The 27423-nt window shown below is 52.6% G+C and overlaps 1 protein-coding gene across 3 annotated transcripts in view; it reads left to right on the forward strand.

The window, feature by feature from the left end:
- Nucleotides 1-2428: 2428 nt before the first annotated feature.
- STK40 (serine/threonine kinase 40) overlaps nt 2429-27423 on the forward strand; it is a 40312-nt gene continuing 15317 nt past the window's right edge. Inside the window, exons 1-4 of one of the 3 annotated variants that reach the window (XM_047870721.1) lie at nt 2429-2817; nt 23339-23458; nt 25200-25285; nt 25646-25789. In XM_047870721.1, the coding sequence (XP_047726677.1) occupies nt 23347-23458; nt 25200-25285; nt 25646-25789 (342 nt within the window). In that variant the 5' untranslated portion in view covers nt 2429-2817; nt 23339-23346. Of the gene's footprint in view, nt 2818-3069; nt 3253-14202; nt 14298-23338; nt 23459-25199; nt 25286-25645; nt 25790-27423 lie in introns of those variants that run through there. The other 2 variants (XM_047870720.1, XM_047870722.1) reach the window with 2 other exon arrangements.

Consider the following 27423-nt stretch of genomic DNA (forward strand, 5'->3'; position numbering starts at 1 on the left):
AAGGGGCCCCGAGGCCGCAGAGGTCCCTTGAGCTCCTGTCAATGTTCCAGAAAGGACCCGGAGAAACAGCACATGGTATGTGAAGGGTGACCGAGCTGGTATGCTCTCTGCTTCGGGCTGGAGTTACCCCGATCACAAGCCCTAGCAGCTGTAAAATGAGGCTATAATCAATAAAAAAGGAAGAAATGACTTGACGTAGGTTTAGAGGAGACAAAATCTTATCAGATACGAGGCTCATGAGGGAAGTTTGATGGCAAGAAGACTGGGAACCACTGACCCAATTCAACTCTGTCATCTTACAGTTTAGGAAACTGAGGCCTGGTTTCCCCAGGGGGAAGGGGAAGGGCTCTCCCCAGGTCTCATGGTGAAGCGAATGGCTGAACGTCAAGATGGCCATCATAAATAGCTACCGCTTGCTGCTGATTGTGGGCCAGCGCCTGGGCTGGGGGCTGCAGGAGGGCAGAGCCGTAGTCTGTTTGGTCCCCCTGGGTCCCTGCCATCTAGCTCAGTGCTCTGCACATAGCAGGCACACCATAAATCTTTGTGAAATGGAAGAGTCCTCTCCTTTCATCATTACAACAACTTTGGAGGTGTATATTAATAGTTTCATTTTACAGATGAGCCAACAGGCCCAGAGAGGTTACGTGACTCGCTCAAGATCGAAGAGCCAGTGACCAACACGTTGGGGATTTGAACCCAAGCCTGTATGACTCACACTCCGTGATCTTGACTACTGCATTACACTGTTCTGCTTCCCACCACTCCCGACATCACACCGATGGCAAAGATAAGCAGTGTCTCCGCTCACCTCAGTGGTGGTGCCCACCGGGTGTGGTGCTGGCATTCAGAACTTGTCATACCCGGGCCCTGGGGCTTGGCCATAAGGAGAAGCCAGAAGCCAGCAGTGAGTAGGGTTCGCTGGGTTACAGAAGCCTGTGGAAGCTCCTCAGGGTTGAAGGTTTCTTCCTCTCCTTCTGTGATAGGCAGATCCGCCTATACCTCGTCAAGCAACCATCTCTGCTGTTGTGACAGGCGTCACTTTGTTATGGCAGTACCATCTGCCAGTATGCCCAAAGTTAGAGAGCCAGCAGGCAGCAGGAGAGTATGTCACCGTGTGTGTGTGTGTGTGTGTGTGTGTGTGTGTGTGTGTGTGAGAGAGAGAGAGACAGAGAGAGAGAGAGAGAGATGCAGCAGTCTCCTCATGTTGGTGGTGTCCTGAAATGAAATATTTTTCATTTCCTCTGGCTGGCACCTTTCATTTCTATTCATTACCTCTCCTCCCCTCTTTTTCTTCCTTCTCCTCCTCTTCTTTGTTAAAATCCTATATTTTGAAGCAACTGAAGGTCGGGGGGGGGGGATTGGGGGAGGGGATGGTGGTGTCAGCTCCAAGTGACTCATCTAGCTGATAATTAGAGCCCTGGAAAACCCAAAACTCACTCATTCCTGGCAGTCAGGGCTTCCGGAATCCCTAGGCTTTTCCCTTTGTCAGGCACAGAAGCTGGGGGGCTGTGGCTGGGCCTCTTTGTACCTGACTCAGTCCCGAACCTTACGGAAGCCCTGTAACAAGTGAGTGTGAGCACTCTTGCTGGCCAGGTCCCGTGAGAAGCTGTTTCCATACTCACTGAGTCTTCTCAATGATCCTGTAAGGCGTTATCCCTATTTTGACAGTCCGAGAAGGTCAAGGAACGTAACGTGGAATCACTCAGCTTGTGGGAGATGCAGCAAGGACTCAAATCTAACCCTTTTGGAATCTGCCACACTTGGTTCAAATCACAGCCCTGCCATTATTAGCTATGCGCCTTTGGACAAGTTTCTTTCCCTCTCAGAGCTCTAGCTGCTGCATCTGTAAACAGACTCCCAACACTGATGTCTCTAAAGTGCTGTAACACAGCAGTGGGAGCTGTTTTGATTCCTGCTGTCACTTAGCCCCATCAGCTTAGTGGGCACCAGGCATTTAGAGAGACAAAGAGACGGACAGGAGAAGGCAGCCAGACTCAAGTCACATCACCTCTCATGTCCTGGCACTGCCTGTGTGGAGATGACAAATGCATATCCATGTGCACCTGGCCACACGCCCCTAAGAAAACCCAGCGGTGCACACCGGCTTGGACACATGTGCCCACACATGGATACAGAGTGCCCCAGGAGACAGCTGGAAAGACACCCAGGAGTTAAGACAGTCACATGCGGCCAGCACTCTGGCTCACACCTCTGAGACAAAGGAGTGGGGCCATGGCTGTTGGTGCTGCTGCCACTGAGCCCTTCTAGCTGCTTCTGGGTGCCAGAGGAGGGAAGCCAGGCTCTCAGAGGGCCCCAGTGAGTCACCCGCCTGATGCAATCCCTTTAAAGGGCTCATCTGCTGGTGCAAGAAGCTGATTCATGGAGGGCGTGGTTGCTGGAGGAGGAGGAGAAAGGGACCGAAACTGCAGCAGGAGGGACTGAGGCTAGATAGCTGGAATCGTTAATAGGATCTTTTCACTGTAAACCTCCCTGGTCAAGACTCCAGAGATCTTCAGGCTGAAGCAGGGTTTCTACAAAGGCGAGGGGCCCAGAGGGAAATAAGTTGTGAGGGCTGAGACAGGAATTCTGTCATTTTATTGAGCCTAATTCCAGCGCTCTCCGCACAGGGCTCCAGAAACCGAGAAATGGAGATCAAGGAAGAGCCATTTCTCTGACAAATGCACTGTGCTGGCCGATCTTCCAGCTGCGGAAGACTTCTCCAAACCCAGCAGGGCGAGTGTAGGGCACTCGAGGTCCTGCGGAGTCGGGGCGGGGGCGGTGTCTGCGTCCCAGCCTCACCGCAGACGTAGATAAGCGGTAAGTACCGCCCCTTTAGAGTCTCAGTCTCCAATCGTTTCACAGGTTTCGGCCCAGACCTCACTCTGAGCCAATCGTCAATCGGATTCCGGACTCTTGCCTGAAGGCTTCCGCCCATCTTCAAGATGGCACCCCAATCCGGAGGCCGTGAGAGCGCAGACACAGGCGAGGGGCGGGGTCCGGGGAGAGGGGTGGGGCTGCGGCTCTGGCCCGAGAGGAGGGGGCGGTGCGTCACTTCCGTTGTCAGGTGGCGGCGCCGCAGCCATGGAGGGAGGCGGCGGCGGCGGCGGTGGCGGCTCGGGTGGCTGCGCTGGGAGGCGGCGGTGAGCGGCTCCCACGCCCCCGGCCCGGCCCCGGCTCCCCGGGACGGAGCGCCGAGCAGTCCTGGCTCCGGGCTACGGACTATGGGCGAGCAGCGCTGAGCACCGGGGGAAGGTGAGGGCGGGGGTCCCGGAGCGGGGAGCCGGGCGGGGGGTGCGGGTTGGCGCGGCGGGCCTCAGCGGCTGTGGCACGGGGACCGGGGTGACAGCCCGAGGCCGTCCCGGTGCGACAGAAGTGGCAACAGTGAACGCCCTCTCCTCTTCTGGGGTCTGCCCTTCCTGGGCGGCGGGGGCGGGGACTGCTGCGCTCGGGGTACCGGGCGGCCTCGGGGAGCCTGGGTCCCGCCGCAGCTCTAGGAGGTAGGCGCTGCCAGCCTTGCCCGGAGTCATTCGGCTAGTTAGTGAGGCCCCCGACGTTTGAACTCAGCCAGGTCGTCCCCAGGAAACACCCTCTGCCTCTCCATGCTTCCCTCCCGATCCCGAAAGGGACTTGAAAGTTAGAACGAGTCCCCAAGGCGGGCCAGCCAGGGCTTCCTCCAGGAACCCTCACCCGTCGCTGCTGGGGAAATTTTCGCATCGCGGGAGGCGTTCAGATGCGGGTCAGAGCTACCTGCTTGCCAGTGCTACGTTTGGCCGGCCTTTTCCAAGGAGAGAGCACGCCGCTGTGGTCAGTTTCACCTGCTGTGCCGGGTCTGGCCCGCCCATTCCCACGCGACTCGGCCACACCTTCCAGGCGGTGGGTAAGGGCTTTGGGATTTCCGATGCTACGTTCTCTGCTAACCCCCACTCCCTAGGTTTGATGCCCGTTGGCGGAAGGAAGAGATGACAGCTGCCTTCGGTGGCAGAGTAGACTTTGCTCTGTTTTAAGTCACGGGAGAAACCGGTTGGCTTTGGTTGGTTTTGAGAGCAGTGGGGAAGAAGGTAGTCACTCTGGGCTGGGCACCTTTCCCTCTTGGCTTAGTTTTGCATGAGATAAGGAAGAGCAGAATATGTCATTGTAAAGCCAAAAGAATCCTTGTTTGTAAACAGTGCTTGTGAGCTGTTCCAGCACTCCTTGCTGGCCCTGCTCTGCCAGTGGTTTGTGGAGGTTGCTCTCATTTATTCATTCCTTCCCCGCATGACAACAACAGTGTCCTTGCCTAGAGAGGCAAGTACTCTATGGTATAGTGGTGAAGAGTGGGCTTTGGAGCCAGACTTCCTGAGTTCAAATTCTGGCCCTGCAGCTTCTAAACGTGTGTCAGTAGGCATGTGGTATAAGCTGTCTGTGCCTCAGTGACCTCATCTGTAAAATGGGTGATTACCTAGAGCTGTTGTGAAGATTTAAAAAGTTAACACATGTAGGGGCGCTTGGCTGGTTCAGTTGGTGGAGGGTGTGACGCTTGATCTCGGGATCGGGAGTTCAGGCCCCACGTTCAGTGTAGAGATTACTTAAAAATAAAATCTTTAAAAAAATTGGGGCGCCTGGGTGGCTCAGTCAGTTAAGCGTCCGACTTCAGCTCAGGTCATGATCTCTCAGTTTGTGTGTTCAAGCCCCACGTCGAGCTCTGTGCTGACAGCTCGAGCCTGGAACCTGTTTCAGATTCTGTGCCTTCCTCTCTCTCTCTCTCTCTGCCCCTCCCCCACTCACGCATTTTCTCTCTCTCTCTCTCTCTCTCTCTGAAAAATGAATAAACCTTAAAAAAAACTTTAAAAAAATTAACACATGTAAAACACACAGAACCATATCTGCCACATGATACATGTTACCTATTATTCTTATTTCAAGAAGCTCATGGTCTGGGTAAGGGAGACTGATCTGTAAACAAGTAGTTAAAATAGGTCTAAAAAAGCTAGTAGCAGCAGGCACAGGGCTGTAGGAGCCCACAAAGATCCTGGGAAGACTTGGCAGAAGTGATGACCCTGGAGCTGTGTCTAGAAGGATGGAAGGCTTAATCAGTGAGAATGAAGGGGTAAGGTGTTCTACTTAGAGAAAGACAAAGGCACGCATAGTTTGGGGTTTTCTTAAGTAAAAGCTTTAATTTACTTATTCATTTAAGTAATCTCTACACCCAACGTGGGGTTCAAAGTCACGACCCCGAGATCAAGAGTCACATGCTCTTCAGACCGAGCCAGCCAGGAGCACCTGAGTACACGCATAGTTTACTCCAGAAACCTCAGATTGTTCCGTATGGTGGTATGAAAGTTGACATGGTGCAAAGTAAGGCAGCACAGGCTGACAAGGGAATGCCACGTTAACAAGTTAGGACTTTATGCCAAGGGCAGTGAAAAGGTTTCTAAGCAGAGGAGTGACATGATTGGATCTGTGTTTTAGAGCGATCTCTCTGGAGTTGGTTCCAGCTGAGGAGGGGAGAGCCAGGACTGGAGTCATCTTTAGAAGCCCCTGCAGGCCTCTGAGTAGGGAGAGTTGGCGCCAGGGTGGGGGATCTTTGCTGAGAAAGCCCTGGATGCCATGGGTGGCAGGTGGCAGGCTCCCTGCCTTGCTCTGAGCTTCTCTGCCCAGCACAGAAGTACCTGGTGCATGTGTCCCTCTCGTCCTAGGATTGCAGGTCACACGAGCACCGCCTTCTCCAAAGGCCTGTGGCCGGGGGTGCTGCACTTGCTCCCTTGTGCCTTTCGTTTGACCTGGGAAGGCAGCAGACTGTGGGCGTTAAGAACCTATTTGGCTCTGCGGTAAGACAGATCTGAGTTCCAATCCCAGCCCTGCTGGTCGCTAGAGGTTACTTATTCTCTCCATGGCCAGCCTTCTCATCTATAAAGTGGGGACAGTAAGGCCCCTCCCTAGGAGGGCAGTTGTGAGGATTAAGTAAGACGTTGCAGGTTGAACACTTAGCACGCACTGAGAAATACTTGGTAAGTGTTATTACAGACTGCAGGAAAGAACTTCCAAGAATTAGTGGGAGCAATGAGTCGCAACTGGAACTGCGTCCCTTGGAGCTGTCGGGAGCTGTCAGAAGTGTCCTGAGGGATCACAAGATCACAGAATTTCATTGTATTCTTTCTGAAAAGGAAATCTGTGGGGAGTTTACCCAGTCTTTATGGGAGCCATGCAGATGATTCAGCTCAGCTCTTTAAGAGAACCATTTTGGGGGACACCTGGGTGGTTCAGTCTGTTAGGCATCTGACCTCGGCTCAGGTCATGATCTCATGGTCCATGAGTTCAAGCCCCACATCGGGTTCTGTGCTGACAGCTCAGAGCCTGGAGCCTGCTTAGGATTCTGTGTCTCCCTCTCTCTCTCTCTCTCTGCCCCTCCCCTGCTCATGCTCTGTCTCTCAAAAATAAATAAATGTCAAAAAAAATTTTTAAGAGCCATTGTTTTTAAAAATAGAAGAGTACTTGAGAAAAAATTGTATTTTAAAGTATTCATGACAGAAAAGATGTTTAGAGGTTCTTCCGTGTGTCCCTATTAGATACCCTTGTCTGGTTTCTGAATTAGTATCACCAAGAAGCATCACACACATTGATGTATGTAGTGGCTCAAAATCCAGGGCTCCATATGTGGCTGGGGTGTGCTGGGTGCCAGGGGCAGAAGGAGAATAGAGAGGTAGCCCCTGCCCTGGAGGAGCTTGTGGTCTAGCAGGGGCCTAACCAATGAACACTCGCATAGTTTGGCAAGTCTTTCCCAGAAGTCTTGTAGCATGTAATGGGAACCAGGAGGAAGGAGCAGTTCCACTGGGGGATGTGGAGGAGACTGGGGAGAGCTTTGGAAAGGCCTCAGGGTTTAGCTCCCAAATGGCGAGTAGAGTTTTCCGAGGGCTCACAAGGCACCCCAAGCGGGGGAACAGCGTGGCACGGGCCTGGATGCGTGCTGGTGTATGTGCATCTTTAGGAACCACAAGAGGTTCTAGCACAGGGTGTGAAGGACCTGGCTGTAGGATGTGCTGGAGAGATAGGTACCAGTCTAAGATGCTTGAACTTCTCAAGATCTTGTGATGGAACGCTTTGTTTTATGTGGAGGGAACACCATTAGGCCTGCATCTTCCCAAGAGCCCTCTAGCTGCGGGTGGAGGGTAGACTGGGAAGAGAGTGGGTCTGGAGTCCAGGAAGAGGCTGTTGTAATGGTCAGAGCAAGCCCTTGTGTGGGCCTGGATCAGGGCAGAGGCATTTGGGATGGAGAGGAAGGGCAGAGATCAGAGCTGTTTGAGGAGAAATCAGTAGGACTCTAGGAATATTTGGAAGGGATGGTTGAGGGAGGAGCAGTGGTGGCAGGTGACCCACAAGTTCCTGGTTTGGGTGACATAGTGAATGGTAGTGCAGAGGCTTGGGAGAAGACAGTGGCCAGTGAAATCTGCCCGCTCCCTTCAGTAAGATCCGAGTGCATCTCACGGGACAGCATCAGTTGTAAAGTCTGTGGCACCCTGTCCAGCTTGGGGCCAGGCTTCCCTCTGGTTACGCCTGAGTCAGCACCTGGGAGAAGGGCAGCTCCCCTCCCTTCACCTTTCCTCTGCCCAGATTTGCCCAGGGAGGTGACCTTGTGCAGTATTTCAGAAACTCAACTGGCTGAGTCTGCAAAACTTGTGTAATTTCTCCAGCCTTCAGGTGGCCCTACAGAGCAGCTCTTTACTCTGCGCCATCCACACTGCTTCAGCTGATGGGGTCCTGGTCAGCAGCATACCTCTAGGTTGTACGTGGCTTTCCCATTGTTTCCTGGAGATCTTATCTGGAAAGAGATCTTGAGATTGGATTTACTCCCTAGGCTGGGTTAGCCGACTCTGTCCCTCTTCTCAAGAAGGAGAGGTGTCTGCCCGAGGCCACCTAGGACTCAGAGCCACCAGAGAGATGAGAGGAAGTTGCCCTGGTGCCCTCGTCTCCGAGCTCTATGGGAGTGCAGGGCTAGACCAGAATCGATTGTGCTGTGCAGAGAGTGTGCTGGGGGACAACAATTCAGACAGGCCCTTCGGAACGGGGGAGATTTTCACAAGATTTGTCCTTGGGTTTGTGGGGTAAAGAAGGTAGAAGAGAAAGTGGCCTGAAACGAGAGCATTTCTTCCTCTCCCACCTGCTCAGGTGACACTGTGGCCTTGCAGCAGGTGGCCCAGGGCCCACAGCAACCCTGCATATCCTCTCAGGATCTGTAAGACCCATGAGAGAAAAGGATGGTGTTGTTTGTTTTGATTTATACTGTCTTAGAGATGGTCCCATTCTGGCACATGGATGCTTGGGTTGTTTTTCATTATGGATGTGTGTAATGTATTCAGCAAGCTCTCTACTAATAAATTTAGGTTATTCTCTGTCTTTTGCTCTCCAAACAGAGCTGTAGTAACCGCCTGCATATATATGATTTGGCCCACCTTAGGGATGTGCAGGATTCTAGAAGAGAGGTTGCTGCTTCAGAGTACCTTTTATTATTATTATTATTATTATTATTATTATTATTATTATTTCTTGAAGAATTTCTAGGCCTCCTTTTAATAAACTTGAGTGGCCTGATTTTGCTCCAGTGAGCAAAGGTAGTCTTTTGGGTTGAGGTACCCTATCCTGTGGGGACACTGAGGAGTCCTTGCCCTGAACAGGCTGCAGCTCTGTGGTGCTCATCCTCTTCTGATTGACGGCAGTCTACCTCAGGAGTGAGTTCAGGCTCCCCAGAGCTCTCACCGTCCAGTAGTATACAGGCTTGATGATTTCCAAGCAAGTCTAGTTTTTGGGAAGCCCCAGAGAAAACTGAGAAGGGCTCTTGTCATTCAGAGTGACGCTGTGCTCTCTAAATATGTTTATAGACTGCCGCCTACTTGGCAAAAGAGACAGAAGATGTTTAGCCTTTAAAGAGTCTGTGACCCAATGATCCAGGAAGAAGAAATAGTAGCCTGGACGTTGTGGTGGGAATTGGCAAGAGCAGGACTGATGTGCCTGTCATTTGTCTTTGGGTTTGGGGCAGAGCTGGTTTAGGGTGTGATAAGGAGACAGCAGGTGCTTGTAGAGAGAAGCTCAGTTCCTTGGAAGACCTTAGCACTGGCTAGCCCAGAATTCGGTGGGGCATTTGGAGCCCCATTTCTGGCATCTGCCAGCCCTAGAAAGCAAGAGTCCTACATTTTGCAGCGGGCGTGGAGCTCCTGGTGTTACTGTGTTTGGCATGAATTCCACAGGGTGCTTTCTCCTCTGACTGCTCTCCCAACGTGGTCCCTCCTGAAGGAACCGGAAGGAAACCAGCCAAAAAAAGGCAGATTGCCACCACCTTCCAGGTCCTTTGCTAAGTACTCAGCAGTACAGATTGAATGTTTCTCAGACTCTAAGGAAGGAGGGACTGTCTCTTACGGAGGAGAACCCCTAGGCTCAGAGATGTTAAGTAACCTGTCCACCGCTTCATAGGCAGTAGGAGCAGAGCCAGATTTCCAGCCTACACTGTGTGATTCTAGAGCCCATGCCATGCCATTCACCCTGGCCCCACTCTGGCCCCAGGGAGTCCAATCCACGTGGAATCTTGGACTCAAAGAGTTTTAGAGCTGGAAGGGTCTTTGGCAAAGCTGAAGCAGTCCTTTCTTTGCCAGAAGAATGGAAACTACCACTTTCTGGAGGCAGGTCCCTCCCCCTCCTGCCCTATGCGCTAGTGAGTAAGGAGACTATCAACCGTATCACTTAACAGTTAAGGGCCTAGGCTCAGATCATACCTGGCTTCAAAGCCCACTTCTGCCACTTGCTCGTTGAGTGACCTTGAACCGGTCACTGACTGTCTCCAGCTTCATTTCCTCCCCTGTAAAATGGACATAATACTGCCTGCTCCTCAGATAGTAATGGGGATTAGACATGAGGTGTTATTGTCTGTAGCAGGTTCAGACTGATTTCTAGTCCGCAGTCAGGACCCAGGGGCGGCTCTGATGAGGCCCAGCTAAGCTCTTTGCTGGCGGGTCTGTGAGTGTTCTGAAAGAGGCATCGTGAGCCAGGTTCCAGGTCTCCAGTTCGAATGCTTTGGTGGTCCTCCCAGCCCCTCTGGATGCCAGCTGGCGAGCAGGAAATTCCTTCTAGGCATGTTTGCAAGTTACCTGAGAGAGCTTAAGTGTGCCCAGAGTGGTGGTTTTGTCCCTCCCGCCGACTCTCCTGCTGCAGCCTTGCAACGGCACACGGGCTGGTACCTTCAGGGCACTTCTGCATGTGTCCTGTGCCGTACCCCCTCAAGTGTGCCCTCTCTGAGGCCCAGCCTCCCTTGAGCCTGTTACTACTCTTAACAATTCTAATGGGTTAAACATTTTTTGAGATTTAAAAGAAAGTATCGTTATAGTAGTGTATGATAAAATAGTTAAGCAGTATGGAAGAATATAACATCAACTCTCCCTCCTCTCCCTGGGCCCCTCATCCTGCCAGGAAGTATCCACTGTTAAGTTTCTCCTAGAAATTTCCTGTGCATATTAAAAGCTTGTGTATGATCTTTTTGTCTTTACCCAAATGGGATCGTATTATACACAGAGTACTGGTTTGTTTGTTTGTTTTTTAATGTAATATATTGTAAACATCTTTACCAGCAGGTGCAGACCTAGTCTCATAGGCTGCATTGTGTTCCATTGGATGGAACATGATGTAGTGAACCAGTCCTTTCTTGGTGGACTTTTAGAGTGTTTCCTGTCTGGATGTGTGTGAGTGTCTACGTGTGTTTTGATTTTTGTGGTTTTATCTTTTGTGGTTTTTTGCTGCGACACATGGTTCTGTAGGAACCCTCGTTGAGCACATTTATCTTTGTGGACTTGTGTGGATATTTTTGTAGGATAAATCCCTTGAACTGGAAAGGCTGGGTCCGAGCCATGTATTTTCTTCTGTTGTGTTGGCTGTGGTTTAGCACATGTTTTCTGCACACCTGCTGAGCCTATGCAGGGATTCTGAAGTGAACAAGGCCCAGGCCTCGCTCCTAGGAGCTCACCCTCTCCAGAGACACATGCAAACAGACATATGATGAGCATGCTCTTGCCATTGTGTGCGCTGTCTGTCAGTGGTGGCTCGTGGATCTCAGGATTGGCCCTGGCTGGCCTCCTGGTGGCTCAGAATAGGTGAGATCCTCATGTAGGCCTCCCCTCCAAATGGCTCCCCGAGGGGCACTCTGCTGGCCCAGCCTGCCATCAGCCTCTGCGACCCTGCCCCTCCCAGCCAGCGGCATTTCTGAACTGTATTGTTCATGGTCAAAGTTGTGAAATTGAATTGAATTTAAATTTTTTTAAGTTTATTTCTTTATTTTGAGAAACAGTGTGAGTAGGGGTGGGGCAGAGAGAGAGAGGGAGAGAGAGGAATCCCAAGCAGACTCCGCACTAAAAGTGCCCCAACGCCGGGCTCGAACTCACAAACCGTGAGATCATGACCTGAGCCAAAATCCAGAGTTGGACGCTTAACTGAGCCACCCGGATTGCCCCTGAATTTAATTGCTGATAGAGGCAGTTACGGAGAAGCAGTTTGCTGACCTCAGTCCAAATTGCCTTTCTTACAGCATGATGGTAGTGATTTTTGCTGTTAAAAACAGTATAAAGAGAGAGAATCACGTGTACCTGGGCCTGGCCCGGGCTTTCCCGTCTGTCGCTCTGGAAATCTGGGGTGGAAGGAAGGAAACTTAACATTTGTCTAGTGCCTCCCACACGCTGGCTCCCGGCAGTCCTCAGGGAACCCTGTGCGGGGGCAGCGCCATCCCCCTCCTGTAGGTGAGGGGACCGTGGAGCACAGAAGCACATATTCAGGTTGCACAGTGGACACAAAGGGTGGTTCTCACACTCAGCCAGCCTTCCTGCAGTCACTTGCTGTTTTCTCCCCATGTGATTGGGGCCACTGTGGGTGGCAAGAACCTGAACTCCATGTGGGACCCCGTGGCAGGCGTTGTTCCCCGGCTGAGTCACTGCACAAGGCAGGAACTGATGGTTTGAGCTGAGGATGGGTCCCCTCAGGAGCAGGGCAGGCTGGCATGAAAGGGGAGAGCTGTCAGGGACTTGGTCTGCCATCACTGCGCAAGGCAGAAGGCCCCCCACAGAGCCAAGGGGCCACCAGGAATGCCTCCCGAGCCAGTGTGCTTGGCTGCTTCCCCAGGCTCCTTCTCTGGATGGGAGATACCAGAGCAGCACGGCCTGAGAAAGAGCTATTAAGTCTGTCCCTTCCTCCTCTGACACCCACACACAGTGACGGATTATTTGTTGTCACATCAGCTGCTTCCGGAGGCCCTTGGGAGGGGTGTGCTGGTGGCAGGACTGGCATTGCTGCCCTGGATTCTGCTCTGGTGGCGCTCAGAGTGACCGCTGGTGAAGCCCTTTGCCCCATCTGCAGAGACTGGTCTCTCTTCCATTTATTTGTGTTTGCTCCAGAGGGGCCCACGGGTCCACCTGTGTGTGCACAGCCCTGGAGCCTTTCCTCCCGGAATCACTCTGGAACACATCCTCCTGGCCAGAGGCCTTTCGCCTCCAGTCTTCCCCGCCCAGCCGTCATGGAGGCCACAGAGAAGCCCAGTGGGGACTTCCTCAGGGCAGCGGGGTGAAGAGGGACATCACTGATTACGTAATCTCCTTGTATGTGAATCTGGCCTCCTAAAGGAGACCAGAGCTGGACCTCTGAGCTGCAGACACTGGGCACAGACACAGACACTCTCTGTGAGCAGTGGGGTCTTTGGGCCCCCGCTGGCCCCCAGGACTGCTGCGCTGGTCACACTGTAGTCCTGCTGGGGAAAGGCGGCGACAGAGGATGGGTCTGGTGCGGATGTGCTGAGGGGGAGCAGGCTGGGCACAGGGCCCTCTTTCTGACCGCCCCTCCCACTTCCCACTGGGCTGAGTCACTTCCTCCCTGGCTGCTGCAGGTAGGTACTCTCCCACACTCCTGCGCCTGCCTGCGAGCAGACCAGCAGACCGGGCTTCAGGGGGCGGGGTTCACCCCGGGCAGTGAGAGCAAGCTCTGGTTAGAAGCCGCCAGCTCACTCGGTAACCCCGAGGCAGGAAAGCAACGGCGTTTAGGGAATGGTGTGATGTTGTGTATCCTTGACAAATTGGAGCTGTACATATCCTGCATTTTCAAAATGAGCAAAACCATCACACTGTTTTGGAACAGCGAAGATGACAGCGCATGCATGAATCTTTGTCATCAGGGAGTCCTGGCTGAAGCCAAGGGATTACTAATCCTCCTCCCCATCCCCCAGCTCCATCCTGAGCTCTGAAGCAAATGGCTTCCAGTGGGTTCCTGGAGAGGTTCCTTATAGCCTTCAGACTCCCAGGGAGAGGGTTCATGCCTACTTCGGGGTGGCTGCCATTAAAACTCAAATGAAAAGCCCCCGTTCACTCTAGCTAGCAGGAGTAGAAGAGAACAGGTCTCAGGCAGCCTCCTCTGGGCCCGGTAAGCTGGCCAGGGCCTCTAGGCCTTGGCTGGTCAGCAGTAGAAGGGGGAAATCTTTACTTCATCAAGTTGTGAGAAGGAAAGAAAATCTAGGAAGACACTAGAATGGTTCCTGGCAGGCAGTAGGTACCCATTAAGTGATAGTTCAAAAAGGATTGCACCCAGAGAGGCTTGTCGCCAGGGAGGTTACCTCCACTTAGAGCAGGGACCCCTCACCTTCCCCAGCAAAGACCTCATGACACAGCCAGCCACAGCATCGCATCTGGCCCTTTAGTGTTTCCTCTTTTACAGATGAGGAAACTGAGGCCCAGAGAGGATAGATGACTCTCACAGAAGGCAGGTGACTAGTTCAGGGAAACAAAGCAAGTAAGTGATGGAAGCTGGAATTTGAACCCAGACCTATCTGACCTCAAAATCCATCTTGCTCTCCCACCTGGCATTTGGGTCCCTGGTCTATGCTTCGAAACACTTAGTTCCATGGGCTGTGAATTCCTCTGGTTTCCTGAGTTGACTTTGTGGATGGAAAGTGGGTCTGTCAGGAAGTTGGGAGCCCTGGTAGCAGCCCCTGCATGTGAGTATTGGGGTGCAGTGGGGGTGGCTTCCAGAATGCTTGGGTCACAGAGGGCTGGGGGACACCGCCTGGTTGGCTGTTGGGAGGATATCTCAGTAACCCCACCTCGACTTGGCCCCTCTCTCCAGAGAGACCTGCTCGGGGGCCAGAAACACCTCCTTATCCAGGGACAAGCACGGCCCCTCTCTCCCTGCTCACCTGCAGCTTTCTGGCTGGCAGCTCCCTGATTCCAGGAGAATGACTGCTTATGAGGAAATCCAGAGGGTACCCCCCTCTCTCTGGTTGGCACTCCTAGGACCATAGCCATCATCAGGTAGGGAAGGAGCAGTCAAGGAAGCAGTGTGGTCAAGTACAAGGAATATGGGATTCAGAGTTGGGAAACCCGTGTTCACATCCCATCTCTTTCAACAACCAGCCGGGTAACTTCAGGCAGGTCTCAGTATCTCTGAGTCTCAATTTCTTTTTCTAGAAAAAGTTGTGTTTGAGGAGAGGTGGGAGGGATCAGTTACAGTCATGTACGGGAAAGCGCTTTGTAAGCTATAGAGCTCTGTGCAAAAGTTAGTTGCCGTGAGAGTTCATGTGAGGGTGTGGGCCTCCCCTGTGGGCTCCGAGTCCGAAATTGACCATCTAGGAATGAGCCTGGAGAATTTTCGAGGGAATTGGCAGACCTCTAGTGTGGGGGTGTCTGGTCTATAAAGCAGATCTACAGGTCTTAGTTGGGTCATGTGTTCAGATTTCACACTGCTCACCCCAAGCCTTGGTATTTCTTTCCAGGTATAGTCACATAAAATGCAGAGTTGAGCCAGAACTTCCCTTTTCTGGGGATAGCAAGAGTGCTAGGAATTTTTCTGACCAGCAGAAGGACCTTCACACCATGAGCCTAGAGGGACCCAGAGGACCTGTCACTGGTGTGTAGGGGCAGGACGAACTATCATTCACATGCCCTGCATCTTGCTGCAGGAAAGCAGGTCTTTTCACTGGATTCAGCCAAAAGGGGGCTAGTCTGTCCCTTTGCCAGTGAGGGGTCGGGCGCAAGCCTCAGGCATGTGCTGTGAATGAGTCACTCCTCTGTGGGGTCTGCTTTCCGGCAGCAAACACTGTCGAAGCACAACCCCCGATGATCAGCCCGCCCAGAACCCTCCCTGCCCCAGGCATCCAGGCATTTCTGACATGGGGCTCTGCCTGGACAAATGGTTCCCAGCATCTTGCAGCCCACTTACGTGCAGCTGTGACCCCTTGTCTCCCTGACCCTGGATTCTGTCTCCTGCCATGAGCTGGTGGACCATCCATCCGTACACCTGGCGTCCAGTTGGGTCATCCCTGTCCCCTGCCCCAGTATGGTCCTTAATGTACTCTGGGCACGTAACAAACAGTTCTGCAGTCCGTTTTCTCATTCAGCAGTGTGCCAGGCCCCGGGCAGGGTGCAGGGAAGCAGCGGTAAATTGGAGTTGCTCCCTCAGGGGTGGTGGAAGTCAGATACACCATGGTTCCAGGACAGTGGGAGGGGACAGAGGTCTGCTCAGTGCTCTGGGAGCTGCAGGAGGAAAGGACTCAGAGTGAGGACGGAGGGAGAAGGATGAGCCAACCAGGGAGAAGAGGGTGAGGGTGTTCATGGCACACTCAAGGAATTGTGAGTCATTTGGTGTGGGTGGATCTTGGGGGCCTACTAACGCAGTGCAGCCGGAGAGCTCGCCTGGGTCCGAGGAGTTAGGGTTTCTTCCTGAGACCAGAAGGGCATCGGAGGACCCCCGCCACGAAGACAGAAACCCTGCAGGCCTAGGTCCCGGAGCAGAGGAGAACGTGCAAGGTGCTAGAATCTGTTAGTCTGAGCCCCATTTACACAGGTAGCTGAAGTGGGGCCTTCTCCCGGCGTCCTTCCTGCATCCTTCCTGATCAGCCGCAAGAGAGGTTCCCCCTGTTTGGTGCACCTGATGCAGTAACCCTTTGATGAAAGTGTGCTGCAGAAAGACGCCACCAGGTGGCAGACCCAGAGATTGCACAAAAGCCTCCTTTTTCCCTTTAGCACAGCGTTTGCAGGGGCGGTCGTTCAAGACTGAACTCCTGTTCATGCCAGCCTGGCTCTGCCCAACAAGGGTGAGATCCCGCATCCTGCCACTGTGGGCACAAGGAGTCCCTTTGTGAATCTGGACAACAGATTCCTCCAGGGCCTTAGGAACTATTCCGTCCAGTGGCTTGCACTTTCTCCGGTCTCTGACCTCAGAGTAAATTGCAGGCATTGTGACCCTTTGCCCCCAAACCCTTCAGCATCTGTCACCTCAGAGCAAGGGCATTCTTCCGTGTAACCACAGAGCAATTTTCAAATTCAGGAAAATTGACATCGATACGGTCCGTATTTAGATTTTGTCAGTTACCTAGTCATATCCTTTAGACCACCCCCCTGCCCAGGATCACACACTGCATTTACTTGTCTCTAGTCTCCATTAATCCAGACTGGTCCCTCATTCTTCCTTTAACTATCAGTCATTGATGTTTTTGAAGCACACAGGTCTGTTCTGTTGAATGTCCCTCAATTTGGGTTTGTCTCATGATCACATTCCGGTTACACATTTGGGGCAAAATGATAATAACGTAAGTTGTGATTTTATCAGGAGTTACACGATGTCAGTTCTGGTGTTGGTGATACTACCTTTGGCCATTTGGTTAAGGTTGCAGCTTGCTTTTTTTTTTTTTTTTAATTGAGGTATATTTACACACAGTGAGTCTCACAGATCTTTTAATTATAGAATTCAGTCATTCTGACAAATGCACGTCTTGGACTAGAGGCACTAGGTCTCAATTCCAGACTCCTCCCCACCCCTCCACTAGATCATGACAGAGGATCCATGTGGGGCGGCCTCATCATCCTGGACAGTCCCTTACTGTGCCCCGAGTTGATAATTGCCAGCCGGTGTTCCAGCCTCTGCTTCCCCCTAGGCCCGTGAACAGAACAAGACAAGAGCATGAGGTGCTGTCTGCCTCTGCCCTCCCATTGCTGGGCATCCCGCCCCTCCTCAGCAGCTCGGCCAGCCCCCTGGGCCTCCTCCCCTCCCCACGCTGAGCTGAGTGTGTCATTCGGGCTGGCCATCAGACTCCCCTGGCCTTCAGTGCTAGGCCAACAGCCCAATGGCAGGTTCAAGGTCTCTTAAGCCTTCACTCTGGGTACCCTCTTCTGCCTTCTTCCCCCACCACACACACCCATTCGGTGCCCAGTTAGTAACAATCCCTTTCGGTTTGGGCAGGAGAGATACAAAGCTACTGTGTTGAAGCTAATAATAGCACAGGTTACCAAATGCTTACAGTATGCTGGTAGGCACTTTTGCGTGGTTTATCTTACTTAATCCTTAGACCAACTTCCTAAGGTAGGTGTTGTGCTCTGTATTTTGTAGATGCTGAATACGTAACTTGTCCAAGATCTTATCACTATCAAGTGATGGTGCTGGGGTTTACACCGGATTGGACTTACTCCTAAACGCTTGCACTGAGTCTGAGGTCCCCAGCCAGTGTGGGTTATGGGGATCAAGATGGTGCTCCCTTCAGCCGAAGGGTGACCGGGCCAGGCATAGGACAGCTGGGGTCCCCTGTTCTTTCACCCCCAAGTGTTATACAAATGGTTCTGTGTCGTGCTGTGAAAAAAGACTAACACACGTTGCTCTAACCGTGTTATTGTGCCGCCTTAGTGTCCTGTCAACCGAGACTCTTTTCCCTCCCTCCAGGGCTGATGTGGGTCTAGGCGCACAGACCCTTGACACGTGTGTAGCAAACAGGATTGAGGCCAGGGATGGGTGGGAGCCCTGCCCTCACTTTTAAGTGCCAGGTGGGCTGCCCAGTGGTGCGGGTCCCTGCCTTCAGTAGACACAGCCAGAGGTAAAGTCCAGAAGACAGAAGTCTGCCCAACTCAGGGAATTTTTTGATTTGTTTGTTTGGTTCGTTTTGTTTTGACAGAGCCGGGAAACGTGGGAATGGGCGTAGGGGCTGCTGACAGGGACAGCTTGAATCTCGACACCATCGGCTCAGCCTGACCCTAGAGTGTAGACACAGTCCTTTGGCTCCTAGCAGGCATTGGAAGCTGCTAACAAACTGTGGCTACCAGCTGCCATTGTTGTCATACACACACACACACACACACACACACACGCACGCACAGCAAGCAGTGCACCGGGCCTGGGTCTGTTGCCTGCTCCTTTCGGGGACTGCCCTTGCACTCTGCCTTGACTGGTTTGGTGTGCAGGGTTACCCATCTCTCCAGGAACCCAGAAGTTGCATCAGGAAGCCCAGGACAAGGTGGAGTACAGAACTTTCTGCACAGTGGGCAGGCTCCATCACTGCCTCTCATGCTTGCAGGGGGATGGGGTGCACCCCCTGGCTCTGTGCACGTGTGAATGTCCGCTGCATGGGGCGTCTGCATACCTGAGTGGAGAGGGTGATTCTGGGTGTGAGTGATGGGGCCCCTCCTTGGTTCGGCCAGGCTCCAACTGCTTCATGGTAGGTGGAACTGAGGAAAGACCCAGCTGGGGAGGCCTCAGCACCATCTCTCTTTGCAACCCACCTCCTTTTGGGGTTGATAGTAGGTATATCCACCATGTTGAACCATGCCCTGCCGTACAGTGCCCTGCCTGGCCCTACCCCGCCCAGCTGTCCTGTGTACTGTCACACTGGATTTGGCACCACGGGCCTTAGAATCTTATGTGTTGCTAATGGCCCAGCCATTGTTGCCTTCTGGGAGAGCTGGGCTGACATCACCCAACAGCTTTAGAGTGAAATGACCTTAGCCCCAAATAGACAGGATAGGGCAGGCATCCCCCTCCTTTGGGCATGCCATGGTGGCTGTCACAGAGCTTTGGCCCTCCAATGCTGGCCCAAGCAAGTGAACCCCCAGCTCTCAGGATTGAGGCCCACAGCTTGCAGATGGGGGGTACCAATCTGGTTCTCTTTCAGTGCCTGCCTCCTAGCCTCTTCCCTTCACCCCCATTGTTGCCTCACTGAGCTTCCTGGTGAGTGCAGGTTCTAAGGGAACCAGTGCTAACTTGGGAGGGTAGTGCATGGAATAGTTGACAGATTGAAAGCTCGGGAGACTCTAAGCCAGGACTGCTGAGTTACCAGGGAGCTGAGCAGTAGGCCCAGGAAATACCAGGCAAATGGCTGCCCCTTAGCCAGACTGGGCCAGGGTCCTTCACCCCAGCCTGAGGACTAATGTCTCTGGAGGGGCCTGGCCCCAAGTCCTTCTAGACCAGGGTAGCCAGACCTTTCACTTCGCAGATTTCACTGTGAAACCAGGATCCCTCAAAGCAGCCTTCCCCACGGGAGCATTTGTGGACCATTTGCAGGTGTGTCTCTGGAAGAGAGCCCGTCAGGATGATTTTTGGGTGAGGCACATCCTCCCTGTACATCAGTGGGGGTGCGGAGGACAGGAGGGTCTATCCCCAGGGGGGTTGTCTTTGCTCACCCCTCCAGTGAGCCTGTTAGCGGCTCCCCATTTTCCAGGCCTGCCTCTTCACACTGCTTCCTTTGCTCCCCCAGCCCTGGTGGCAGGAATGGATGTTCAGGAAGGAAAACAGCCCTGCCACCGCTTCCCCTGCCAGCATCTTTTCCCTCTCCCTGCCCGTCTGCTTCCATCCTTCTGTCAGCCTACGTTTTGGAGCGGTTCCCAAGCCATTTGCTTGAGCTGAATCCTGAGTGGGGTGGGTGGGGTCAGGCTGAGCCCACTCATTGTCTGTGCTGCAGCTGCTCCCGACAAACTGTTGTCTAGACCAGGCCTGTGTGGAGGCGTCCAGGCAGTGTCTACACAGATACGATGGAGCCTCCACGGTGCTCTCCGGGGAACCAGGAGGAGAGAGGGGGCTTAGTGTTCCAGGGAAGATGGCAAAGATGGTCGGAATGGGAGCGAAACCAGCTCATCTCCCAGGGCAGGGGCAACTCCAGCGCAGAGCTGCTGACCCAGCAAGAACCACCACCAATATATATATACCTATATATATATATATATATATATATATACACACCAATATATATATACCTATATATATATAAATTATATATATATATATATATATATATATACACACACATATATATATATGTAAAACCATTGTACCCCTCACTGTACCCCATATATATTATATATATGGGGGTAGAGTGGTTTCATATACACACACATATTTTTTTTCCTTGTGGAATTTGTAGTCTAGTGGTGGGGAGAAGACATTAAGCATATAAACACACAAATAAATACATCATCACAAAATACGGAAAATTCTGTGAACAAAAATCCCACAATAGAGTGCTGGGACCCAGTGTCGGTGGAAATACCAGGGAAGGCTTCTCTGAGGAGGTGATATTTAAATTGAGAAGGATGCAGAGAAGTCAACCAGGCAAAGGGCACGAACACTGTTCCAGACACATTACTGTCTAGCTTTTTAAGATTTTTCTCGAAGCAGTTTCATTCTTCTCGTAGGAATGATCTTGAATCTGCGTCCGGCATAAGCCTCTTTGGCAGAAATCATGGCCAAGCCTAACTGTGGCTTCTGCTCCACCTGGGAGCTATCAAGGCCTACTGAGTTACATGGTCCTAGTTACTCTCAGAATGAAGTCTTGGGTCTGCGCCTCAGTGGCATAGCTCTGAAAACAAATAGGGGCTTGATGAGAGGCAAGCCTGGTAGATTGGACCAGAGGTGTGCCAGGCCATCTCTCCTGAATTCCATTTCACTGCTGGATTCAGGCTCTCAGGGTTTAGAATAAGGGCCAGAATGGCAGCACGTGAAGATTTAAGCTAACTGGTGAATGTGCACCTGTTCTCAGATTAGGGGTGGCCTTCCAGGAATAACAGGCAAACAAACTAAAGGAAAAGAGAGCTATTTGACTACACAAGCATGTCACCGTTTTTTAAATTAGCAAAATGTTAAAACATTAAGAGAAATGACATCATATGTCAGCTATAGCCTTCATATATAAAGAGTTTCTAAAAATCAATAAGACTAATACACTCAACACAGTAAAAAATGGAAAAAGAATATGAACTGATTCGTGGAAGAAATAATGCATGCAACCAGTATGTATGTAAAACAGGTTCAACCTCGTGAATAATTGAGGAGTTAGGTAGGCATTTAAACAATGATGTTCTTTTTATTACTCATCAATTGGCAGTTCTTAAAAATTATATTCAGTCCTAGTGCAGGTTCTGGGACTTACTCGCCCACACCACTAATGTGGCATAAATTGGGACAGCCTCCCTGAGAGCAGCTTGACAGTGTATGTCAAGCATCTTTGGAAACGTGTGCTCCATTTGACCCTGCAGTTCCCCTTCTTGGAATTAATCCTGAGGGAGAGAGACAAGTATGTCAAGCTGTATGTGTGTAACAGTTAATAAAAAAATAGGGGAAAAAACCCCAGATGTCCTGATGGGTGTGTGGACCTATAAACTATGATATATTCTTACCAAGGAGACCGGGTAGATATTTCAAGTGATGCTTCAGGATATTGTCATGTAAGGTTGTTCATAATTTTTTTTTACAGCCTTATTGAGATATATTTCACCTACCATAAAATTCACCCTCATAATGTATTTTAGATGGGAGAAAAGAAAGCTTATAAAATGGTATCACAGTGTGGTCCAAATTCCTGTAATAACGAAAACTAGAAGTGTGCGCACGTAAACATACAGGATGGTTTGCCTGAATGTTAACGGTAATTACATCTGGGTGCTGAGATTATGGGTACGTTTTAATCTTATTTTTGCATATCTGTGTTTTCTAATATTTCTGCGGGGAATGCCAATAACTTCTGTATGAAGAAAAAAATTATAGAAGTTGGGGTTCGGTGTCCCCCAGGCCTTTTATGGAAGGATAAAGGCTACACTCCTAACTTGGCCATCAGGTCCCCTAGATCTGGCCCCTGTCCCTCTCTCTGGGTCACTTCTCACCACCCCGTTTCAGGCCATACGCTCCACCAACACAAACTCCTTGGAGTTGGTTGCTTACGTGCCATTTCTTACCTGTGTGGGTTTGCTCACCCAGGTCCCCCTGCCTGGAGTGACCTTGGCCCCTGCGCAGCCCACTTCAGTATCACTTCCACAGGGTTTTCCCTGGGCTCCCTCAGGGCCAAGCGCCCCTCCTCAGGACCGGGCAGCTGGCCTTCCCCAGGCACCCCTGTGACCCTCTGCCCTCCCTGCCCATTCATCCGTGTACATCTGTGTCCTTGCCCCCCCCCCCCCCCCCCCCCCCCGCCGTCCAGGACACTGCCTTCCCAAGCTGTTAACTATAGGCCGCTGGAAGGAGCAACTCTTGTCTTTTTAAATCCACATCCAGAGGTTAATATCTTTTAATTTTTTTTTTTTTTCAACATTTATTTATTTTTGGGACAGAGAGAGACAGAGCATGAACGGGGGAGGGGCAGAGAGAGAGGGAGACACAGAATCGGAAACAGGTTCCAGGCTCCGAGCCATCAGCCCAGAGCCTGACGCGGGGCTCGAACTCACGGGCTGCGAGATCGTGACCTGGCTGAAGTCGGACGCTTAACCGACTGCGCCACCCAGGCGCCCCAGAGGTTAATATCTTTTAGAATCTGGCTCCTGTGTCCATCTTTCCTCCTAACCCTGGAGGAGATAGGGATTTCCAGGCATATCCAGGTGCATCCTTTAACTGGCTCTTAAATGCACAATATATGTTTTTCTTAAAAGTCATTCAAGAAAAATTTGAAAATAGGAGAAAGAGAAGAAAAAGTAACACCCCCCCCCATGACAACTTTGGGGTGTTCCTCCATCAGAGAGGACCTAAGAGTCAGAGGAGTTTGAGAGAGAAGATCCTCGGGGCAGCCATCCTCACACTTGGTGGGCATGAGAGTCCTCCGGGGCCCCCTCCATCCCACACCCCAGAGATCGGACCAGTGGGGATGCAGGGGGACCCAGGATTCGGCACCTCAGGCCATTTAGCTACAGGTATTTGGGGGGAAGACTTCACCTTGGGAACAGCCACTTCCAGGCCATTTCTCCCCTCTGTCTCTGTGGTGGTCTCTCGGGGACCTCAGTTTGCATCCACACAAAGCCAGTGTCCTCTCTGCATCTGATTGGCCCCTTTGAGATGGGCTGGCTGCCCACCTCTGTAGCCAGTATATGCTGCCTGGAAGGACATTCCCCTTGAGCCCCTGATTAATGCCAAGGAAAGGAGCTGCGGTTCTTTGTCACTGAGAACCTTTGATGCTCCTCCGGCGGGGGGGGGGGTTGGGGGGGGGGAGGTGGCGGCGGCAGTGGGAACAGCAGCAGCAGCTGTGTGACGCATCCCCAAGTCAGACTTGCAGGCTGAGTTCGCGTGAGGAAACTCGCTGACTTGCTCAGTGAGAAGGGCTCTTCTGTGTCTTGTCTAGAGCTGAGAATGAAGCGGAGAGCATCGGACAGAGGAGCTGGGGAAACGTCGGCCAGGGCCAAGGCTCTAGGAGGTGGCATTTCCGGAAATAATGCAAAGAGAGCTGGACCATTCATTCTGGGTAAGCCTCTGACCACTGGGTGAGGCAGGTTGCGGGGGGGGAGGGGGGGTGGGGGGCGCATGCTCAGTCTGACATGGTGAGCGGGGCGGCAGGCCTAGGCGCAGCAGTGCAGGGTGAAGTGCCACACCCACCACAGTGCAGGGCCTGACCCACCCCGGCCTGGCCCTAGCTTCCCTGCTCGACACGCAGTCTCTTTGTGCCTGTGGAAGATCCAGAGCGTTAGGTCATGTCTTACCAACAGCTGTCATTTTTGTCGTAGCCTCATGAGCCTTAGGTCCACTGCGGCTGAGAGCTAAGCTGTCTCTTCCCCCATGGAGCCCCGCGTGTGCCCCTGCCCCATGCCACCATGGGAGGCACACAAGCTGCATCTGAACCCAAGGTCCATCATCCAAGGCACTTCTTGGACCATTCTTGGAGGGCACAAGTAATTCCAGGAGGCATTTGGTATAGCCCTCCAGAGGTCTTATAAAATTGGCACAGAAGTCCCGTGGAACTTCCCAGCGGGGGTTCCCGGTGGTCCAGAGTAGCAGCAGGGCCTTTCTGCCTGATGTTGGAGGCCCAGCAAATCTGGGTTGCTGGGCTCAACGTTGCAGGAGTGAGCTGGGTTCTGAGGACGCCAACTCTTCCACCAGCCAGAGACTGGGTGTGAGTTTTGCTTTGGGGCGCTGTCTTGGACTTATGGGCACAGGACGGTTCAGCCCCAGGCGTTGATCAGATGGTTCCCCGTGCCTACTATGTGCCAGGCCTGGGCGATTTGCTAGGGCTGCGGCAGTGAACAAGACAGGCAAGTTACTGCACTCACCAGAACTTCATATTCTAGTTGGAAAAAGAAACAGAGTAAACCGTGCACAAGATCATCATTGGGTCAGTAAGGGCCTTGAAGGAAGAAAATAAGACGATGTGAGAGTGACGGGTTTAGAGGGGGTGTATACAAGGAAGGTTCTGTATGAGGAAGTGATACTTGGGCTGACACCCAAGGGTGAAAAGGATCCAGCCATGTGAAAAGCAGAGGAAAGCATCCTGGACAGAAGGAGCAGCAAATGCAAAGGCCCAGAGGCAGGAAAGGGCTTAACAAGTTAGTACCTAAGAGCGCAGTGTAGCTGGACTATGGTGGTGGGGTGGGGAAACATAATCAGTTAGGTGGGCGGGAGCCAAATCGTACAAGACCTTGGAAGCCAAAAAAGAAGTTTCAGCTGTATGTTAAGAGCAGTGAAGCGCCATTAAGTGACACTGTGACATTGTCTGAGTTATGTATGATCTGAAAGCTCAGGCGGGGTGCCATCAAAGGACAAGGAGCTGTGTACATCTCCAGAAGTACAGAAGTTCCCCAAACCGGGTGCTCTGACGGGCCCGGCGGCCCCCTCAGACTACCAGGGGAACTCGCCAAAGCTCTGGTTTCTCACCCGGGAGATGCTGATTCAGAGGCTCCAGGTTGCAGCTGGGATCTCTCTCTCTTTTTTTTTAAACACATGCTCCTCAGAGATTCCAGCACACAGCCACTGCTGAAAACCCCTCTTTTTGAGAAACATGCCTGTAAAAGCCAGGTGTGCCTCGGGCAGATGCACATCAAATCCTCCACTTCTGGAGGGGAGCCCGTGAGAACTGGCCCCCAGGAGACAAGGGGGGTAAATCAGTGGATGTAAATGACCTTCCCAAAGAAGAGATCTAGCGGAAAGACCGCGTGGTGCCACGAGAGACAGGGCTTCTTCGAAAAGTAAGCCCGAGGCTCTGTATGCCGTAGGTCCCCGTCTGGGCAACTCCCCGGTGCCAAGCATCGTGCAGTGTTTGGCGAGGAAGGATGGCACAGATGACTTTTATCAGCTGAAGGTGAGTGAAGCACCGGGGGTGGGGGAGGCCTGGGACCCGGGGCCGTCCTGCCAGCCTGCTCCCCCCCTCCTCCACCTTCACAGCCACACCGCTTGCGAACAAGCTGCTTCTTCCCGGGAGGCAGTCGGGTTCACGCAGTCTCGCTCTGAGCGGGCCCGATTTGAAGGGCTCCACCAGAGCAGGAATCACACTGCCGTCACACTACGGAAAACCTTGCACGTCGTATGTGCATGTGTGAGTGCGCGTGCGGTGTTGCATGGCAGAACGTGAACCCCCCCTGCTCCTCCCGTTGTCACTCGGCTTTGTAAAGTAAGGTCTTTTTTGGCTTTTTGGTCTTTTTGTGTGTGTGCCTTCCTAAAGATCCTTACCCTTGAGGAGAGGGGGGACCAAGGAATAGAAAGCCAAGAGGAGAGGCAAGGCAAGATGCTGTTACACACCGAGTACTCTCTGCTTTCCCTCCTCCACACGCAGGATGGCGTGGTTCACCACCACGGGCTCTTCCAGGTGAGTGGCAGAGGGGGCTGCCTGTCCCCACCCTTCCCCCGGACCCCCTCCCCGGCTGGCCTGTGGGGGGCGCCTGTGTGGCTGGAGAAGCTCGCCCGCGCGGCCACCTGGGAGCCCTGCCAGCCGGGCGCACCAGGACTTCCCGGGTGGGGCAGGCGGGAGGCCAGTCTGCGGCCACGTTAGCTGGGGCGTCCAGGCCACAATGGCCACAGCCTCGCAGGAGTGCACAGTTCTCTCCAAGGAGACCCGCTGTTCCCAAAAGGGAGGAAAGCACGGAGTCCGTTACAAACCCATGGGCTCTTCCCGAGTGTGTCGTGTGGAGAGCTGGCCAGGCCAGGGCGGGAGGGCGGCGAAACCAGTTGTTTCTGGTGCCGACGGTCCTTTTTCCTGCCCGGGCGTTCTAGTTAGTTCAGCGAGTATCCCTGTGCCCTCGCGCTCAGATGTGCCAGGTCCCTCAGGGAAGGTACTAATTCGTCCTTGTGCCCTGAAAGGAGCCGTCCTCAGGGCAGAACTGAAATCGTGTCTCTGGAAATGAGGAAGCCCCGGTTCAGGGTGCCCAGGAGGCCTCCTGCCCGGGCCCCCGCACAGCTTCTGAAGAGCCCTCAGCTAGACGCACTGGCCAGGGCCACTCTTGCTAGAGGCACCTGGCCCTCGACAGGCCGTGTGGTGGCAGGGAGGCGCAGACGTTTTGGATCCGGCAGCCCTGAACGCCGGCTGCGTGACCTCAGGCAGGTCACTTCTGCCTACGCCTCACCTTCCTCATCTGTAGGATGGAGGCAGCGATGGACGCTCGCCTTGTAAGGTCGGGAAGGTGAATGGGAGTGTGTGCAGCCCGAGCTGTTCCTGTACATGCTATCAGTGGTATTTTCTTGTCAGCTTGATTTTCTGGAGAAAATAAAGGGGAAATGCCCCCCCCCCCCCCACTCCCATACATAAACACACTAAGGTGTTTATTATTAGATGTGCAATTAGAGACAACTCTGAAAAATCAGAGTGCTTCCCTTGAACATGAAACCCAACTGAGCAGGATTGTGTTTCTTTAGCGTTTCATCTCTGATAGCTTCCAAAGCTTGGCCCTGCTTTATGTCATCTTGAATAATAGAACCTGCGTGATTAGAAGCATTTCTGGAGTCATCTGTGTGCCAGACACTGCTGGGCCTCTGGGGAAGAGTGAACAAGAGGTGTGATTTGCTCGGAAGGAGAAATGTAGATATTCAGTCCCCAGGGGTTCCCCGGAGGCAAGCATCAGTCTGCTGGGGACGAGACTGAGGGCCTCCCCAAGCTGACATAGTGAAAGTCCCCTTGTTTTCTGTCTTACTAAATACCTTTTCAGGTCGGGTGCCTGGCTGGCTCAGTTGGTAGAGCATGTAACTCTTGATTTCGGGGTTGTAAGTTCAAGCCCCATGCTGGGTGTAGAGATTACTTAAAATAAAATCTTAAGGGGCGCCTGGGTGGCTCAGTTGGTTGGGCATCCGACTTCAGCTCAGGTCATGATCTTGCAATTTCGTGGGTTTGAGCCCCGTGTCGGGCTCTGTGCTGACAGCTCAGAGCCTGGAACCTGCTTTGGATTCTGTGGCTCCTTCTCTCTCTACCCCTCCCCCCTTCTCATGCTCTGTCTGTCTGTCTGTCTGTCT

The sequence above is a fragment of the Prionailurus viverrinus genome, chromosome C1 (assembly GCF_022837055.1).
Source record: "Prionailurus viverrinus isolate Anna chromosome C1, UM_Priviv_1.0, whole genome shotgun sequence".
NCBI lineage: Eukaryota > Metazoa > Chordata > Mammalia > Carnivora > Felidae > Prionailurus > Prionailurus viverrinus.